At 36.7% G+C, this 21077-nt stretch overlaps 1 protein-coding gene across 4 annotated transcripts in view; it reads right to left on the bottom strand.

Moving 5' to 3' along the window:
• Positions 1–21077, bottom strand: part of LOC106878084 (VPS10 domain-containing receptor SorCS3) — a 1080069-nt gene that overhangs the window by 542457 nt on the left and 516535 nt on the right. For all 4 annotated transcript variants that reach the window (XM_089362577.1, XM_052972785.2, XM_089362576.1 and 1 more), the window contains one exon: positions 155–225. In XM_089362577.1, coding sequence (XP_089218703.1) covers positions 155–225 — 71 coding nt within the window. The remainder of the gene's footprint in view (positions 1–154; positions 226–21077) is intronic.

Genomic DNA, 21077 nt, shown 5'->3' with positions numbered 1-21077 from the left:
TCCAGTTTAAGGACACCCTCCTACTGCCCTTGCATCAGTCTTGAATAGTCTATAATACATTCTGAACATGGCCTTCACTCCTGACGTCAAAAATATGAAATAAAAAATTGAAGAAAATAAGAATATTATATTAAAATAAAAATGATTTACTTACCAAAAGAATCTTGGAGTGACAAACTTATGTAATAATGTCCAGTTTAATCCAAAGTTTAATGAACAATAAAGCTGGAAATAAAATAGATCATAGTAGTAATAATAATAATAAAATGATGATGATGATGATGTTGTTGTTGTTGATGATGATGATGATGATGATGATGATGATGTTGTTGTTGTTGTTGTTGTTGATGATGATGATGATGATGATGATGATGATGTTGTTGTTGTTGTTGTTGTTGATGATGATGATGATGATGATGATGATGATGATGAAGATGATAATCCTTTCTATTATAGGCCTAAATTTCTGGGGGAGGGAGCTAGCTGATTTTGCAACCACAGAAGTGGTTCTTATTTTATTGAGCTCAAAAGGATGAAAGACAAAATCGACCTCGGTGGAATTTGAACCCAGAATGTAAATGCATATTAAATACCAATAAACATTCTGTCCATTGTGCTAACAAATAATAATGAACTGCAGTGGAGGAGCCAATTAGATGAGGAATTGCTTGAACTACAAAGATGGCTAATTGATTTGATGAATGCTCATGAAGAAAAATCCCAATGAATATGAAAAGGGTTGATAGGACTATGATATATGAAATTATAAAAAAATGAATACAGTTATATCACATATTCAGACAGGACGTAATGCAAACAAGGAATCTTATCCAAGCTACCGAGGAGAAATTACAATTGATTGAAACAGCGTAAGGCAAAAGAGGACCATGATGTAAATGAAGCATAGAAAATGACATTATGTGGTCAAGACAAGAGTTAAGTAAAATTGAGCAATGGCTTATAGAGGAAAAGGGGAAATGAGGAAAAGGTTGATCAGGAGACATGAGACAAGAAACAAACTATGGAACAATGGATTCTATATAGTGATGGAACAATTAAAACAGAAGATTTTGATGTAAAGCCAGAAGATAAGAAGATGTGTGAGCAGAAATAAAAAGTTTGAGGAGAATACATTATTCCAAATAACTAAAAAAACAATTCTTCTACATTTTTGAATGAGACAGTGGGAAGGATGCTGTTCCTAATGCTCACCAGGCCAAAGAGCTCTGGAATGGGGAAACACCAGAAAAGATGCTAAGTGGATAGAAATCATCAAGACAGAATTGTGAGGAGGAAATAGACAAAGAAACCTTACTGTGAATTGAAGGATGTGAAGGATCAAGTGGCCAAGGAACCAAACTGGAAAGTTCCCAGCCCAGATGGAATCCATCAGTTTTGGTTGAAGATATGCAATGCAGTTCATGAATGACTTGCAACTGAATTGAACGAATGTGTCCAGAAGGATGCACTTCCCTATTGGATGTTAATGAGAAGGACAACACTTGTAATGAAAGATAGAAGGAGAATGTTGTGGGGAAATTATTATCGTAGTAGCATGCCTGAACATAATATGGAAGGTATATACTGGAATGATTGTGGAGAAGGCATATACTTTTCTTTTATATGAAGAAATATTACCATAGAAACAAAAAAAGATATAGAAAGAAATCTAGGGTACCAATGATCACCAGGTTACTAAGACAATTTTGAGGCATTGCAAAAAAAACCCATCATACCAACATGTATATGGCCTGGATTGAGTTTAATTTGATGCCTCATTCTTGGATTGTTGAATGCCTGCAGATGTTTAGTATTGCTGAATGAAATAGGGAATGGGGTTGGGACAGAGGGGCCAGAGGGGATGGTAAAAAAAGGGAAGTGGGTATAAGAAAAGGGAGGGGCAGGTATCAAAATGAAGGGAAGGGATCTAGTTATAGATACCAACAGTGCAACAAGGGAAAAATTTAAAGAATGAAGGTGGGTCGGTGGCAGAGAAAGAATACTGAAGAATTGATTCTCTTCACACATTCCTCTCTACCTAGCACGTCCTTCTATACCACACCCTACCCTCATCCCTCGAATTTCTTCCCCACCTCCTTCTAGCTTCATCTTCCCTCCCTCTATTCTGCCCCTCTAATCTCTTCTTACCCTTCCGCTACTTCAACATCAAACAAGGGTCAAAATCTGCACATCAGTGTATATACCATATACAAACACATCTGTATATATACCTGTGCATACACAGACATATTCATACACTTACACATACATGTACATATACACTGAAATATACATATATGTATGTATATACATGTACATGAAATTATATGTCCATGCACACCAGCATGCAGTTTCACAATCCAATGTAGGGAAGGTTCCAGGAATGGTGTTTACATTAAATAAGAACACAAACGAGTTAAATGTTCATTACAGCTGTTTCAGATGCATTTTTTATTTTTTATTACAGTGCTGCCAGTCACCATATGGTAGCTGGAGAAGCATTAGAGAATCAGTCTCTTCAATCAGCTTGCAGCACTGCAGCCTGGTGTCCATGACCAAAGAGGAGATAACTACTCCAAAATGCATGCATCTCACAGTCTGAATAGGTGGCACTGCAAGCTGATATATGTGTATACACACCATTTGTCAACAAATGGAATATATTTTCCATGACAAAATGCAGTGAGTGGCTTGTTCACCTATTTGAACGTGCCTCAAGCATATTCAGACTGATAATAACAGTACAAGACCTTATAAAAGATACCAAGGAATTTTGCAGGGAACTTCGCCTATGTGAATTCTTTCAAAACAATCACAACTATGATCCATCACTTGTGCAGAACAAAACAGGTTTTAAACCTCCAATAAACAGAAACAAATATCTGGAGGAATATATAATACACCTGCAAAGATCTGCTAGCTCAAACATTCTAGCAAACCTTGTAAAACAAAATATTACAGATGAGGAACAAAACACATTACAATGTCTACAAGAAGACTCATCTATAGTTATTAAAGAAGCTGACAAAGGAGGAGTTATTGTAATAATGGACAAGACCCATTACAGGGAAATGGTCTTAGAACAACTCAATGACCAGCAATTCTACAAAAAAACTAGATAGCAATGCTGATAAACGAACTATGAGTAAAACTGGAAAATTTACCAACAAATTTGAAGATGACTTAATAAAAAAGGAGTTGGATTAACTCACCAATTTTAAAATGGAAACAAGTAATTTTTATGGATGTACTAAAATCCATAAATCCAAACAGATCAACAACAACTTAAAAGACTTCCATACTCCATATATAAAGATTCAGATCACCAAAGATTCCCAAACCAACTGATCTCAAATTGCATCTGATTGTTGCAGGACCAGCATCCAGCACCCAAAGATTAAGCAACTTGCTGAACATAATTTAAAAAACTTTATGCAGATTAGTTCCCAATTTCATTAGAGATGACATGAACTTCTTAAGCTATATCCCAGAACAAGTAGATAAAGAGATAGTACTCACTAGCTTTGATGTAACTAGTCTCTACACAAATATTCCCCATATATATATGGACTAGAAGCAGTAGAATTCTGGATAAACAAACAACTACAAAGAATTCAGGAGAGATTCTCAAAAGAATATATACTTGAAGGTTTACAGATAGTACTGGAAAACAACTACTTCTTTGATAATCAATATTATCTACAGATACAAGGCACTGCAATGGATATGAAAGTCACAGCAACATTTTTCACACTAGTAATGGGATACATAGAAGAAAAAATTTATACCTTATCCAAAACTACTTTTGACGACCACCTCCAAACTTACCTCATAAGAAACTGGAAAAGATTCTTAGATGACTGCTTTATATTTTGGAACCTAAATGAGGAGAACCTTACAAAATTTCTTAAATTAATAAATAACATTTATGTCTCAATCCAATTCACTACGGAAATAAATGTAAAGGTACTCTTTTTGGACATCCTGATAATTAAAGAAAATGAGAAAGTTACAATTGACCTGTATTACAAGAACACAGACACACACCAATGTTTAGATTTTAGATCTTGCCACCCTTCCCATACAAAAAGGAACATACCGTTTAATATGACAAGGTGAATATGCTCAACAGTCACAGATACCGTTAGATGAGAGAAACGACTGGCAGAACTTAATATATTCCTTCAGAAACAAAAATATCCCAACAAGTTAATTCAATATGCCGTAACAAAAGCAAAGGAAATCCCGATCTCTACCTTACGGAGAAACACTCCGGCTAGGTCTGAAAAAAAAATACAAATATAAATATTCTGTTTGTAGTCACCCACAATCATAGAAACTACAACATCTTGCACTCAGCCAAACGATACCTCCCAATTCTACATCAATTACCGAATCTCCAATGAATAATTAAAAAATCACAAATTATCAACAGTTGAAGACAACTATCCAATCTCAAGAGACTCCTAACAAAGCCAGATTCACATTTGAAAAATAAACGATACAAGTAATCAACTGTGGTGACCCTTGTAGTGGGACATGCAAATTAATTGAATAAGGGGCAATCAAAAAAACTCAAGAATGGGAAGGAATTAGAATTCATTGCAAAACAAAAAACATGCTCACAATGTAAAGAAAACTACATTGGGGAGACAAGAAGGAAACTGAACAGCTGTGTGAATGTGTATAAACAACAAATTAGGGATTCATCTATTAGGAATGTCCCATGCAGTGAACATCTAGATATCTGTGCAAATGGAAAATTTAAAATATTCCCATTTTACAAAATAAATGATGAAAATGTACAATTACAAAAGGCAAACAAAAATAATACTTTATAAGAATTCTAAATCCAAAATTAAACCGAAAATAGTCAACACTCTATATAATAAACAATGGTGAAAGAATATTTATGACCAATACCAAGAGTCCGAAAATAAACCGGAAATAATACTACCACTACCACAAAAATAACAACTTCCTTTTTAAGAGAACATGTGTTTGAAAACGTTTAATGAAAGCACTCACACACTAGAAAAAGACTTCTTCCCAAAAAGGTTAGTACCATCCTCACAAAAGATTTCATAACATTTTTGAACAAAATAATTTTTTTCTAAAATATCACCTTTACACTTCAAAAACTGTATTAAGTAATCCACATAAACTTTCATATATATATATATATATATATATATATATATATATAGGTGAATATATACACTGGCCAAAATAAGTTTAAGACCAAGCAAAACAGTATAAAATTATTTTTATCTTTTACAATTTATGTAGATTTTTTTCTCTATTGAATGAGATAGGCATTATATATCTTTCTACAATTCAAATAATTTTAATGTGCAATTAATTCAAATGATTAGAAATTGTCAGCAAAATAAGTTTAAGCTCAGACCAAGATTATGCAAATTAATAAACCAAATGGGTGGTCATATGGCTGGTTGTACTGCACTGTTTTGTTTAATAACAGCATTGTTACACATTAATTCACTATGGGAAAGCATTGTAGTATCAGCCCAGTTACTAGATCAAAGATTGTGTTGCTTCATCAGCAAAATGTATCCTTCATGAACATTAGCAAGCAACTAGGATGCAGCAAAACAGCTTGTGTTCAAACATGGAAGCTGTACCAAGCCACTGGCCAATACAAAGATCAGAAAAGAACAGGTGCTCTGAGAAAAACAGCAGTACAGATGAATCTGCGAATTCATAGGCTCTCTGAAGGTAACCAAATGTTAACAGCAGTGGACATTTGGAAGCAATTATCTGACGAAACTGACATCAGCTTTACACCACAAACTATATCAGAAACCGCCTAAAAGAATTTGGACTGTTCGGCCAGATTGCTCAAAAGAAGCTGATAATTTCTGAGACAAACTGGCGGAAGCGGATCAAGTTTGCTAAAAGCCATATTGAATGGACGGCCGAAGACTGGTCAAAAGTTCTTTGGAGCGACGAATCCTGCTTCTGCATCTTTGATTCAAACAGAAAAACTTGTTAGATGCTGTCCAACTGAAGAATTCCATCGTAAATGTGTCAAGAAAACGGCACAAGTGGGTGGTGGTGGGGTAATGACATGGGCTGCGTTAAGTAGATTAGGTGTTGGTACAATTGTTAAGGCTGATGGCAGACTGAACAGCATAGGCTATCTGCAATTAGTAAATGAAAATGTGCTGCCATATTTAAATTATCAGATGCCACTGGGATCTATTTTCCAGCAAGACAATTGCCCCATTTATAAGACTAGGAAAGTTTTGCAATATTTTGAGTGCAATAATATGGTGGTTACTAAGTGGCCTCTGCAGAGCTCAGATTTGAATCAGATAGAAAATTTATGGAATTATGTTTCTAAAAGAGTTCATGCTAAAAAAACCAACAAATTTGCTCCAATCATATAATTTTATTGAAGAAATCTGGCAGAACAGGCCAACTGATTTTTGTGTGCATTTGTCAAACTTCATGTTCCACTATTGTAAGGCTGTAATTGAAAATAATGGCTCTGGAACTAATAAAAAAATTTTGTTCATTGATCCTTTATGCCATAAATTTTCAATTTTAACAAAATAATTTGGTACGGCCTTAAACTTATTTTGCTGACAAGTTTTCATCATTTGAATTAATTGTGGATTAAAATTATTCGAATTGTAGAAGGACCTATAACACCTGTATCATTTGAAAGAGTCAAAAAATTTTACTTAAACTGTAAAAAGTAAAATAATCTCATATAGTTTTCATCATCATCGTTTAACGTCCGCTTTCCATGCTAGCATGGGTTGGACGATTTGACTGAGGACTGGTGCAACCGGATGGCTACACCAGGCTCCAATCTAATTTGGCAGAGTTTCTACAGCTGGATGCCCTTCCTAACGCCAACCACTCAGAGAGTGTAGTGAGTGCTTTTACGTGTCTCCCGCACGAAAACGGCCACGCTCGAACTGGTGTCTTTTATGTGCCACCCGCACAAGAGCCAGTCCAGGGGCACTGGCAACGATCTCGCTCGAAAACCCTACAAGGCCAGTCAGACGGTACTGGCAACGGCCACGCTCAAAATGGTGCATCTCATGTGCCACCCGCACAAGAGCCAGTCCAGGGGCACTGGCAACGATCTTACTTGGCTTGCCGGGTCTTCTCATGCACAGCACATTTCCAAAGGTCTCGGTCAGTAGTCCTCGCTTCGGTGAGGCCCAATGTTCGAAGGTCTTGCCTCACCACCTCAGCCCAAGTCTTCCTGGGCCTACCTCTTCCACGGGTTCCCTCAACTGTTAGGGAGTGGCACTTTTTCACGCAGCTATCCTGATTCATTCTCACCACATGTCCAAACCAGCGCAATCGTCTCTCTTGCACACCACTACTGACGCTTCTTATGTTCAGCCTTTTACCCTGAGTGAGAGTCCTTTTGTCGCCAGCAGAGGTAAGAGCTCTCTAAACTTGGCCCAGGCTATTCTTATTCTAGCAGTTACACTTTCAGTGCACCCACCCCCACTACTAACTTGGTCACCCAGATAGCGGAAGCTATCAACTACCTCTAGTTTTTCTCCCTGGAATGAGATAGAAGTTGTTTCCTGTTTGTTTACAGTGTTTATTGCACCTGAACATCTGCCACATACAAAAACTAACTTTGTAGTTAATCTGCCTTTGATATTGCTGCACCTCTTATGTGTCCATAGCTTGCACCGGGTACATCTTATAGAGTTACTACCTACTCCTTTACTGCATACTGAGCAGGGCCATCTACCTGAAGGGGTTTGTGTTTTATCTACCTTCCTACTTATTAGGATTTTGATTTTTGCTAGGTTGACTCTAAGGCCCTTCGATTCTAGTCCTTGCTTCCACACCTTAAACTTCTCCTCTAGTTCTGATAGTGACTGCGCAATTAGTGCAAGGTGATCAGCATAGAGGAGCTCCCAGGGGCAACCTGTCTTGAATTCCTCTGTGATCGCCTGGAGGACTATGATAAATAGGAGGGGGCTGAGGACGGAACCTTGGTGGACCCCTACCTCTACCCGGAATTCATTACTGTACTCATTTCCAACCTTCACCTTACTGACAGCATCTCTGTACATGGCTCGCACAGCTCTCACTAACCATTCTTCTATCCCAAGTTTCCTCATTGACCACCAGATAAGGGATCGGGGGACCCTGTCAAAGGCTTTCTCCATGTCAACGAAGGCCACGTACAGAGGTTTATCCTTGGCTAAATATTTCTCCTGCAGCTAACTGTCATTATTGGTCTCACACTTATTTTGGCCAGTGTGTATATAAATATAAGTATATATATATATATATATATATATATATATATATATATAGGTGAATATATAATTATATATATATACACACACACTAGCGTAGCTAAGTGGAGGCGCAATGGCCCAGTGGTTAGGGCAGCGGACTCGTGGTCATAGGAACGCGGTTTCGATTCCCAGACCAGGCGTTGTGAGTGTTTATTGAGTGAAAACACCTAAAGCTCCACGAGGCTCCGGCAGGGGATGGTGGCGAACCCTGCTGTACTCTTTCACCACAACTGTCTCTCACTCTTACTTCCTGTTTCTGTTGTGCCTGTAATTCAAAGGGTCAGCCTTGTCACACTGTGTCACGCTGAATATCTCCGAGAACTACGTTAAGGATACACATGTCTGTGGAGTGCTCAGCTACTTGCACGTTAATTTCATGAGCAGGCTGTTCCGTTGATCAGATCAACTGGAACCCTCGACGTCGTAAGCGACAGAGTGCCAACAACCAACAGCGTAGCTAAAGTGTGTGCTGCCCTGGGGTGGACCACCCCTACCGCACACCCTAGCTATGCTAGTGTGTGAATATATATATATATATATATATATATATATACACACATACACACACACACACACACACATTATATATATATATATATATATATATATATATATATATATATATATATATATATATATATATATATAATAGGCAAAGGTGCATGGCTCAGTGGTTAGAACATCAGGCTCACAATCATGAAGTAGTGAATTTGATTCTTAGACTGGGTTATGAGTGGTGTTCTTGCTCCAGTTCAGTCAACAGTAGAATTGAGTTGCAACATCACTGGTGCCAAGCTGTAATGGCCTTTGCCTTTCTCTTAGACAACATTTGTGGTGTGGAGAGGGGAGGCTGGTATGCATGGGCAACTGATGCTCTTCCATAAACAAATTTGTCCAGAGTAGTGCTTTGGATGGTAACTTTCTAGGTTCAATCCATGGTCATTCATGACCAAAGGGAGTCTTCATCCGTTTACATATATATATATATCATCGCCATCATCATCATCATTTAATGTCCATTTTCCATACTGGCATGGGTTTGGTTTGGCAGGAGCTGGCAGGCCAGGGAGCTTCACAGGCTCCAATTTTCTGTTTTGGCATAGTTTCTATGGCTGAAAGCCCTTTGTAACACCAACCTCTTTACAGAGTCTACTGGGTGCTTGTTATATGGTACCAGCACAAGTGTTTTTATGTGGGTGCTTTTTACATGGCACCACTACATGGCACCAGCACAGGTATTTTTAAATGGCACCAGAGTGGGTGCATTTTATATGGCACCAACATGGATGCTTTTTATGTGGCATCAGCGCACACATGGTCATGAAGTTACTTGCAAGACAAAGACTTCTGAGCTGAGAGAGGGAGTGGAACTGATAGAAGTGGCTTTGTGCCAGGCTTGGGATTAGTGTATAAAAGAATAACAGAAATAGCCCTCTTACTAACAGAGAAGATACTTGGGTATCTCAATAGGACAAGCAAGAAGAGGAATATGGGAGGAATATGGGAGGGAGAGAGAGAAAGATATAGAGAGACAATCAGAGTAAGAGAGAGAGAAAGAGAGAGAGAGAGAGAGAGAGAGACAATCAGAGTAAGAGAGAGAGAGGGCCCACCCACAGGGAACAATGAGTGCAGGAGTATAAGTAGCAAAGAGAGAATATAGGGGATGTTCCATAAGAGTGGGAGGGAAGATGATTAGAGATAGCAAGTGATGTTGAAAGGAATGGTTGGGAGGGGATGTAGCAAGTGGTGCTGAGAGGAATTGGAATTTACGGTAGATATGTGAGACCATGGAGAGTGTGTGGATAGGTACATGAGGGACAGTGGAGGGGGCCTGCATTAGGTGATGGGGGTATGGGGAAGATGGTTTGTGGGGAGTTTTGACAGATCATAGAAATATGTGTGCATGGGGGAGGGGTGCTGGCTGTGAAGGACATGCCTGTATGTATGGATGGTCATGGTTTAACTTAACTTGATGCAACATCTCAAGCACAGCCCCAGTGAGGCTCAACAACTATAGATCATTTCTCAACACTTCTTGCCACATCTTCCTGGGTCTACTACCCCTTCCAGAGGTTCCCTCCACTCTTAGAGATTGGCACTTCTATATACAGCTGTCCTCATCCATATGCATTACAAGACCATACCAGTGCAGTCTTCTCTCTTGCACACAACATTTGATGCCTCTTATACCCAATTTTTCTATTAAATCACTTAAACTCTGTTGTATGCACACACTGATTTGCCCATCCATCAGATCATATGTATATGCATATATACATACAAATACACAAACACACACATATATATTATTCTTAAACAAGAATGTTGTTGACAGCAACTTCAAAGTTTTGGCGAGTAAGCCATCATCAAATGGTTTAGCTAACCAAAACTTCAAAGTCACTATCAACGACATTCTTGTTTAAAAATAATAAATTTGTATGCTACAAATGTAGCCCATCAGATTAATGTAAAATTATTATTATAAGTGAGCATAAAAACAAACATTAATACACAAACACACACACAACATATACAAATATACATAAACACACAAATATATATATATATATATATATATATATATATATATGGGAACTGTAACGGGATTTTAATAATGATTTAATATGATCGTCATGTATGTGTTTTTTCGTGTTTTGTTCCGATAGTAACCATTCCTGAAGAAGTGCCAAATGTCAAAATCCAATGGACCAGTCACTGGATAAGTTTGGCACAGAAATGTTGACATAGAGTGGTGAATAAATCGATATATCGAGTTTGAAGTCTCTGTCTTTTTTGAATATGCAAATTTAAAAGTTAAAAACCTTTATATATATATATATATATGTACAAAAACATATAGATGTGTATGTGTATACATATAAACACACACACATATACAGGGGTTGGATAAAATAATGGAAATACCTAGCATCATAGCATCATAATTTTGAGATATCTATAAAACCATCAAACGCTTGTTTATTTTTGTGTTTTTTTTATTTATTATTAGTGTTGCTTAATATATGTTTTGCTAAAATTGCTGTTTCTTTTCAGATATCATCAGAGAAAGGTAATTAAAATTCATTAAAATGACAGATCTATTGGACTTTCAAATTGTTGGTGCTCATATGGCAGGCATTAGTGTGATGAAAAAAGATGAAATGTTTGGTGTATCAAGAAGTACTGTCTCAAATGTAATGACAGCCTTTGAGAAAGAGGGAAAACCTCCTCGTCGAAACAAAACTTCAGAAGAAAACCAAAACTTCCAGATAGGGACTGTCAGACTCTTACATGAATTTTTAGAAAGGATCACAAAAGTACAGCTCCCAAAATTACTGCAGAGTTTAATGACCACCTCAAGAACCCAGTTTCCAAAAAAACTGTTCACCAGGAGCTGCACAAAACTGGATTTCATGGGAGGGCTACAATCAGAAAACCACTACTTTCAAAAACAAACGTTGCAAAGCATTTAGAGTGGAGTAAAAACCTACAGAGTTGGTCCGCGGAGCAGTTGAAGAATGTCATTTACTCGGACAAGTCATCCTTTACCTTATTTCTGACCACCGGCCGAGTATACATGTGGAGACAGCCAAAAGAAGCATTTGACCCAGACTGCCTTCTTCCAACTGTTAAACATGGAGGAGGATCTGTGATGATCTGGGGGAAGGGGGGGGGGGCTATATCTTGAAAATCCACTAGCCCAATGGTTTCCCTTCATGGCAGAATTAATAGTGAAGACTATTCAAGCATTTTATCTAATCAAATTCATCCTATGGTTGCAGAACTGTTTCCAAAGGGAAACGCAATCTTTCAGGATGATAATGCACCAATTCACACAGCTAAAGTTTTTACTGAATGGCATGAGGAACATTCTAGTGAAATTCAACATCTTATCTGGCCACTACAGTCCCCAGATCTCAATATTATTGAACATTTATGGTGCATTTTAGAAAAACAAGTAAGGAGTCAATATCCTCCACCATCATCACAACAAGAATTGGAGATTGTTTTAGCTGAAGAATGGACAAAAATTCCTTTGGAAACAATTCAAACTTTGTACGAATCCCTACCTCGTAGAATTCAAGCTGTAATTACTGCCAAAGGTGGTCCTACTCCATATTAAAATAAATTTGTTTGAAATTCTAAGGTGTTTCCATTATTTTGGCCAACCCATGCACATGTACTTACTAAGAATGGTATTTGACGAGCTAGCATGTCATTTTTGAATGATGACGACAACGATGATGATGGTGATGATAGTGATGATGATGATGGTTGTGGTGGGGGTGGGGTGGCGTTGGTAGTAGTAGTAGTAGTAGCTGATAAAAAATTAAATAAGACAGCCCAAGGAAAGATTGGCACAAAACTTTTCTAGTATCTCCTAGATATTTTTGTCAATATGTCAGACCATGTTGTCAGTGGAGAACTGTCACAAATACAAAGTTAAATACACACACATGTGCACACACACACACACATGCACGTGCGCATACACATACATGCATATATATTTAAATGTATATATGTGTGTATATGCATATATACATGTGTATACATATGTGTGTGTATATATATATATATATATATATATATATATATATATATATATATATGTGTGTACACATACATATTTGCATATACACATATATATGTGTGTGTGTGTGTCTATATATATATATATGTGGATACATATACAAATGTACATATATGCATGCATATATATATAGAGAGAGAACGATACACACATATATGTATATATATGTATATGTACGCATATTTGTGATTACACACACACACACACACACATACATACACATATATTCATATATATGTATAAAAATATCAGAATTTTCAGAAGGAAGTAAGGGGTGGTGGTAGTGAAGGAATGTTCTAGTTGAAATGATGAAGTGAACTGTATCTGAAAGACACAGGCAGTAGTAGAGATAGTAATAAGGTGGAAAACAGACTTGAAAGTTTTGAGGTTTTCAACAGTTGTAGTAATGTACCATTATTACTACTACCACTACAACAGCTAGCAGCAGTACAACCATTGCCATCACCACCAACGACAAGAACTGGAGCAACAACAGAAATCAGAGGCATAGACAGAGATCTTTTGTTTTGGTTATTTATTTTTGTCTACATTCAGTGGGAGACAGGCAATAAGCCAGATAGACAAACAATAAACAAAACAGAATGACAGATGGGCAGACTGGCAGACAGAGAGACTCAGACAGAGACAGATTCTCAAAGAAAGGTAGATTGTGGGGTGACTCACAAATATTTATTCACCTGTAGTTGCTGTAGAGATAACCAACACGCAGTTGTTTACCCTGCTAGAAGTAGCAGACAAATCTCTCCAAAATCACACTTTACTGTCATTAAAAGAATAAAAATACATTTGATCATGTAGTTGTGGCTATAAAAGATGATGGGACGATCATGACTGAAATGTCATGAGTAAGCTCTAACAAGACTTGAGACTAAACAACAACAGGAATTCTAATTAGAATTAGTTGCAAAAACAAACTTGGAAAATGCATTTCACATCCAAGTATTCAATTTTCATGCTCAGAAGATGTGATGTACTCATCCATTCCATGCAGTAACACAGGACATTTTATTATTTTCAGTATCCAGTGTATAAACTACACAATAGCAAGAAAGATTGCCATTGTTTATAAAGTTTTAGTTTTGATGAATAAATGCAGTTTTTTAATTAACTATATTCAAAGCTATGGTGAATTCATTAAGTGGGACATAAACTATTTTAACCAGTTGGTAATTGAAAATTCCTCATTAAACAGTAATGGAAATTATCCTCCTCCTCCTTCTCATGATCATCATCTAATGTCTATATCTGATGCAAGTATGGGTTGGATGGTTCAACAGGATCTGACTAGCCTAAGTTCTGTATTAGTCTCTAATGTCTATTTTGGGTTCCGGTAAGGTTTCTACAGCTGAATATTTTGCTGATGTCAACCACTTTTCTCAGTATTTCGGGAACATTTTGGTGACACCTGCAGTAGTGATGTCACCAAATAACTCACAAGACAAGACCTCTTTACAAAGTGTGTGAGGAAGTACAGTATTGAGGGAGGTGGTTTTGTGCTAGGTATAGGGAGGCTAAAGTAGGAAAGAGGGACAGGAACAAGTGTTTCGCTGTAAAGGAGATACATGGCTACCCCTGTAGGAAAGGGAGAAATGATAGTGAATATGATGTATCAGGGTCTACTTGCAGAGTACAAGAAACAGAATATGGACAGAAACAGAATATGGCAGGGAATCAAGGAAAGCTAAGTGGGAAGGTAGGTTTGTGATAATGAGAAAGGAAAGAGAGAAACAGACAGTAGAAATGAATACAGAAGCAAAAGTAATGATGATCATTGATGGAGTCATGGGCAATGGGGAGTCTCAGTTTGGGGGAATGTAAAGAAGATAAGAATGGGTCATGGAGCAAGGGGTAATTGGTGATGATATATGAAAATGGAGAGCAACAGTATAGTAAAAGTGTTGATAGATGAGAAATAGAAAGAAGTTCCAAGTAGAGAGAAGATGCAGAGTAACAAAGACAGAGGTGGACAGAGACAGAAGACAATGGTGGATATAGTGAGATAGAAAAAAAACGGCATTGATGGCAGATATTAGAGGGTGTTCAAAGGAAAGGAGCATTCAGTGGACATGCAGTGATAAGGGATAATATTGGGAGTACAGGTTGGGTGGCAGGGGAAGTTGTTCCAAGAAGAGGAATTACTGGTAGTACAAAAAGGAAAAGGAACACATACAGTACTACTGTCATATAATTATAGTATCTGAGAAATACTGCCATAGTTAGTGGTGTGAGGGAAGGATGAGTGTGGCTGGAAAGGCTTCACAGGTATAATAAATATAAATGATATGCTTTTAGGACCTCATTTTTACTGAGATGGATAGGTCTTCTTGAGAACAGCAAATCACCATTCATCTCAGTATTTTGTCATCTTCTCTGTGAGGATCAACTACCTGAAGTTAGACTTCACTATTTTGTCCCACATCATCCTGGGTCTCCCTCTTCCATAAGTTCCATCCACATTTAGCAATCAGTATTTCTTCATACAACTTTCCTTATTCATCTGCATACCTGTGCAGTCTTTCTAATCTTCAAATATCTTCTGGTTTCACAGCCCACATTTCATTACCATGTTGCACTGCTGTTTTCACACAAGCATCATACAATCTGCCTTTCACTCTAAGAGACAGAGAGAGCAACCTTCTATATACATAGATACATGTGCGCACGCACACACACACACACACACACACACATATCGTCAGTAAATCATAAATCCAAAAAAAAGAAGCACATTCTAAGTTATAGAGCAGTAGAGTATATAAATAAAGATAGATATGGGTTACCCTGAGTTCCACATCCATAAAGTGCTTAGCTTTACAGCATTTCTTCAGACCCTAGGCCTGTGGCTTCTCTAGCAAGTGGCCTCTCTAGAAAATGGAAGAGGAAAAACTTTGCTACTCTGTCAATAACAAGAGATTGTTTCCCTTTGACTGCCAGCAGGGATTTCCTGAGGTGCAAGCAGGGTCAAAAAACTTCTGTCCTGGAGTTAAGGATGTTCCCCGGGTTAAGGGAGTCCTTTAGTATCCTCATCTGTTTGGCTATGCAGTTTATAATGCTTAGTTTCATTTATGTAGGGGCTTGAATTTCCAAGAATCTTCCATGATATTATGTGTAGAGCTCCATTGTCTTTCAGCTGTCAGACCGCATGTGCATCGTTGCCGATTTTCTTTCTCTGTCTTCCCTTCTTTGGACTTTTCCTATATTTCTGACGAAGATCTCCGATCGAAACGTTAAATCCTCTTCCTTTTCTTTTCTTTCCTGAGCGTCCAATAGCACTGTACTTATTCCACGTCCTCACGTTGTTTTTCATGTTTTTTCGTGTTTTTTTTGCTTGTTCATGTTTAAATTGACTATATATATATATATATATATATATATATATATATATATACATATATATATATAAAGTGTAGTATATTGCAACTTAAGTGTGGCTGACCCCTAGGGGTGGATGTTACTTTTGCTTTTAGCCCCAGGAGGACATGTCCTCCAGCTGGCTTATCGACACACTACTGTGTCCTGTTTGCCAAGGGAAGTTATCCCTCCCATCATGATCTGTAGCACGAACGGACCTGGGTTTCAGGGTTATTTCCCTTCGTCAGCGTCTGATAGCCACTGATCTTTGATGAGAGAGATAAAATCTTGGCAATCTTATATCTACTTTTCCAGTGAAATTCTTCACTGATATCGAAAAGGTGAAAACAAGCAATGTTAATTCTCTAAATGAAGTATTAACAGTAACTGCACGATAAAGTGTAGTATATTGCCACTTAAGTGTGGCTGACCCCTAGGGGTGGATGTTACTGTTGCTTTTAGCCCCAGGAGGACATCTCCTCCAGTTGGCTTAGTGTGTCGATAAGCCAGCTGCAGGAGATGTCCTCCTGGGGCTAAAAGCAACAGTAACATCCACCCCTAGGAGTCAGCTACACTTAAGTGGCAATATACTACACTTTATCGTGCAGTTACTGTTAATACTTTGTTTAGAGAATTAACATTGCTTATATATTATATATATATATATATACACACACACAAACAAGAGTGCAGAGTTGGATTCAGGAAGGTGGTAATCCAAGTAGTATAAAGTTCAAGTGATAATCTGGATGGAGTTGATGGTTAGGTAGTCTTTGAGAGGTGGCAATAATCCAAGAAATAAGTCTTAAAGGAGATGGGAGTCCAAGAGAGGAGAAGGTTCAATCAGGGAAGATCACACTGGGATGACCACATGAGCATATACAATATATGGTCCAAAATTAAAGAAAACACAAAGATGAGGTCAAAGTGTATTAGGTTGATGTTCAGGAAAAATGGAAAAAGTTTTTAATACTTTGAGTGTGCACTTTTCTACAGAGAGAATAGATAAGGAGAGAAAAAAGATGGAAAAAAATAGACGTACCTGAGTTAAAAGGCCAAGGCATGCTGAACTGACCAGAAGAGGAAGAATTTGGCTTGATGTGTGTGTGGCATGGGAGATGACAGTGACCTGGCAATGTTAGGTCACTGTTGTCTCCCTTGCCACACACCCAAAAACACACACACACACGGCCTGGAGCTTGCCCAAGATATTATGTAGTAATGCAGTAAGACTGAACCTGAAACCATATGGTTGAGAAGTAACTTTTCAACAACACAACCATGCCTGTGCCTGTGCCTGTACACACACACACACACACACACACACACACATATGATTAGCTTACAGAGGGAGGAAGATGAATGTAAAATGTCCATATCATAAAATAGCAGCTTTTACAGAGGTTGTGTCAAATTTATATGTATGAAACTACTGTTTGTTATTGAGAGAAACATGTTTTATGCTAGAACAGTGAAATTATTAAATAAGAAAAAAACATAAAACACATGACATCCAAATAAAAGAGTGTAATAATGACTGCATTGGAAGGCAAGTTTTATTGGAATATGTTATATTGAAATATAAGTTACACTGGAGTTTAAGTTATGCTGAAATGTAAGTTACATTGGAATATATGATTGATGATAAAAGATTATAAGGTATAAAAATGAGGATTAAAATAGTATTGGTCTACAAGAGATTACAGTTTAGATAAACAGGTGTATAAATAACTTATATGAACACAAATATCCGTCAAATGTAAATAATGTAAATAATTCCTCATCTCTTAAATATAGAACTGTTATTATTTAGTGTTGTGTAAGGCGGTGAGCTGGCAGAATTGTTAGCACACCAGGTAAAATGCTTAGTGGCATTTCATCCATCTTTTCTTTCTGAGATCAAATTTTGCTGAAGTTGATTCTGCCTTTTATCCTTCAAAAGATGGTGAAATAAGTGCCAGTCAGGCACTGGGGTCAATGTAATAAACTGTCTCCCACCCTGCAAAAATTTCAGGCCTTGTGCCTATAGTAGAATAGATTATTTAGTGTTGTATATTTTTTTAATATATTATAATAACAAAAAAACTATTTTCTATTGTGTAAGAATGCAGTAATAACTATTAGCAAAATTGTGCTGTTGACGTCGGTAACAAAGAATTTAATGTTGAAAGCATTTACAATGTACATGAAGATAAAATAAATTTAAAATATAGTATTAGAATACTAGAAATTTTTTAATATGATAAATATGTGTGAGGTTGTGTTCCACAGATTTTTAGCTATTTGGAAATATAATAGGCTTAAAGTGTTTTAGTGTACTAAATATCCTACTATCTATGAGCTAAGACTAGGTCTGATTGTTGATTAAGTGGAAGGTTTGAAAAGATAATTTCATCTGATTCTGAGCATCACAGTCAGTTTAAGATAAAATTTTCTTGCAAAACAAATACATAAATTTGAAATTTTATATTAAATGGCATATTGATACAGTTTAAGTTCCAATTATGATCCAATAGTGAAGTGTCAGTGCTTTCATTCTGTCACCAAAACATATGTGTTGATAAAATTTCATTTTGAATGAATTAAGCAATGAAACTCATATACAAAATTGAAGTTATGTTAGTGTTAAGACTGAGATAGTAAACAAATTTTTAGCTTTAGAATTTCCTTCAGACAGACAATTTTTAGTGTTAATACAATAACAAGTAGAAGTATTTAGGTAGTATGTCTGGGTTTAAGCTTCAATGTCTAGCATTTAAGTTTGATGTACAAAGTTGTAGGTGGTCGCCCATGTGATTTTAATTTTATTTGTGTTTTAGAGGAAAGTGTTTCAGTGGGAGTATGTAAAAATTAACATTAAAACTTGCAAGTTGAACAGCAGACTTATATTACTCTATGTCTCCTTCTGTTAGTAATAAGTGTTCAAATTGGATTCCAATGGTGTTTTATGATTTTTGTGTAGAAGATTCAGCTAAGTGCTTTGTTTTGATGGTTGGATATCTCACTAAAAATTTGTTCATAGAAATCAAATATTTTATCAATACACACCTTGTCTAGAAACCAAAACAGAAAAGCTGTCAAGTCAAATTTGAAGTTTAAAGTTAACCACCATGCTTTTCCAAATAAAATTTAAAAAATTCTATTTGTTACAAAGCTTTATACTGACAATTATAAACCAAGCTAACATTGCACTCCAAAATCATACAGAATTCTATTCTCTAACTTTTTTAATCAATGCTCAGGATTAGGATCCTCCATGTATTCATTTTTACACAATTTCTTTTAATTTGATAATGTTTCATTTATGGTGCTTTCTAATTAATAATTTCATTGTTTCACAAAATAGCCAATAGTTCACAAGAGAAAACTGTAGTAAAATTGATAGTGCATACATTGATTACTAAGTATTAGAATTCTTTGCATAAAAATTAAATGTCTCGTTCTACCAAATATTTCAATTTCCACTGCATTTTTTTCTGCAGACATTACATATGAAATATATATATGTCCTTCTATCCACCCATCAGTCTATTCACTCACTCACATACATGCATAAAAATACTAACCAGCACACATAATTTCCACATAAACATTGACGTAGACCGCTTCTGCCTAAGGTGGGAAGGCTTAACATCAATCCAAAATGCCTTTGAATGTCCCATCACATCCCTTCGGTAACATCTTTTAACTACCAAGCGTTGAAGTGCATCCTTCACCAAGTTTGCATGCATGGGGCTGATAATATCATAAGACTTGGAAGGCAGCTCCTTGAGCAACATTCTTTGTCTGATAACCTAGAAAACATGCCCAAAGAAGTCGCATGACTCTATCACAATATATCATCAGATGAAAGGATGAGCCTATATGAGCAGAAGACTATGCATGGATATGCTAGTAGAAAGTTCTGTGATGATAGTAACATCAATCATCAAAGCAGTCTCTACCTCCCACTTTGATGGGTATGCATTTGCAATCCAGGAACAGGAAATATCAACCAAGTACCTGATGCACAAAAGGGATAGAGATGCAAGGAAAGCTGTAAAATGTGACAACCGATGCAGACTTTGTGGAGTTCACACTGAAGATATAAACCACATCATAAGCAGTTGTCTAAAAATGTCATCATGGTAATATATGTGCCAATGAGATGTGACATTCTAGCTAGGACACCCTATAATGAAATCTGTCGGAAGGATAATCCCGAGGACAAAGAAATAAAAAACCCGCAATACAGTCGAAGCCATAGCCACTATTAATGAAAAGGAATATTGGTGGAATGCACCAGTGAAGACCTCAATAAAATGTAAGCACAACAGATTTGATATAAGGATTTGGGATTGAGAAGAGAAACTGTGCATAGTTGTGGAACTTAGTTGCCCAGTGGATGTTAACATAAAGCTGAAGATCAGGCACAACACATTACCAAAAGGTTTGAGCATGGTATCTATGTTCTCATTCCACTCCTATGTTCGATGTGGTTTGCTACACATCTGAAATATATTTGAAGAAGCTTTCATTACCCATTTTTAGAAAGTTATAAGGAAACAAATTGAGCAGAGCACATTTTTCTGCAAGTGAGTACTATTAAACAAATAAAGTATTCAAGGAAAAATTAGATGCAGAATATCAGAAAAATTACACAGATTGTAAATAAAATGTGTAAATGTCATTCAGCAACTAGTAGGAAATCACCCTGAGGCATACATATTTCACTAACCATATTTTGAAATGAAATTTACATAAGTTTGTACGTCTTAATTTGCCCAAGATTTACTGATCAAAATTCAATACCAACATTCCTTTTT

This window comes from Octopus bimaculoides, chromosome 14 (assembly GCF_046866305.1).
Source record: "Octopus bimaculoides isolate indiv1 chromosome 14, ASM4686630v1, whole genome shotgun sequence".
NCBI lineage: Eukaryota > Metazoa > Mollusca > Cephalopoda > Octopoda > Octopodidae > Octopus > Octopus bimaculoides.
This window is presented reverse-complemented; position numbering and strand designations above follow the sequence as displayed.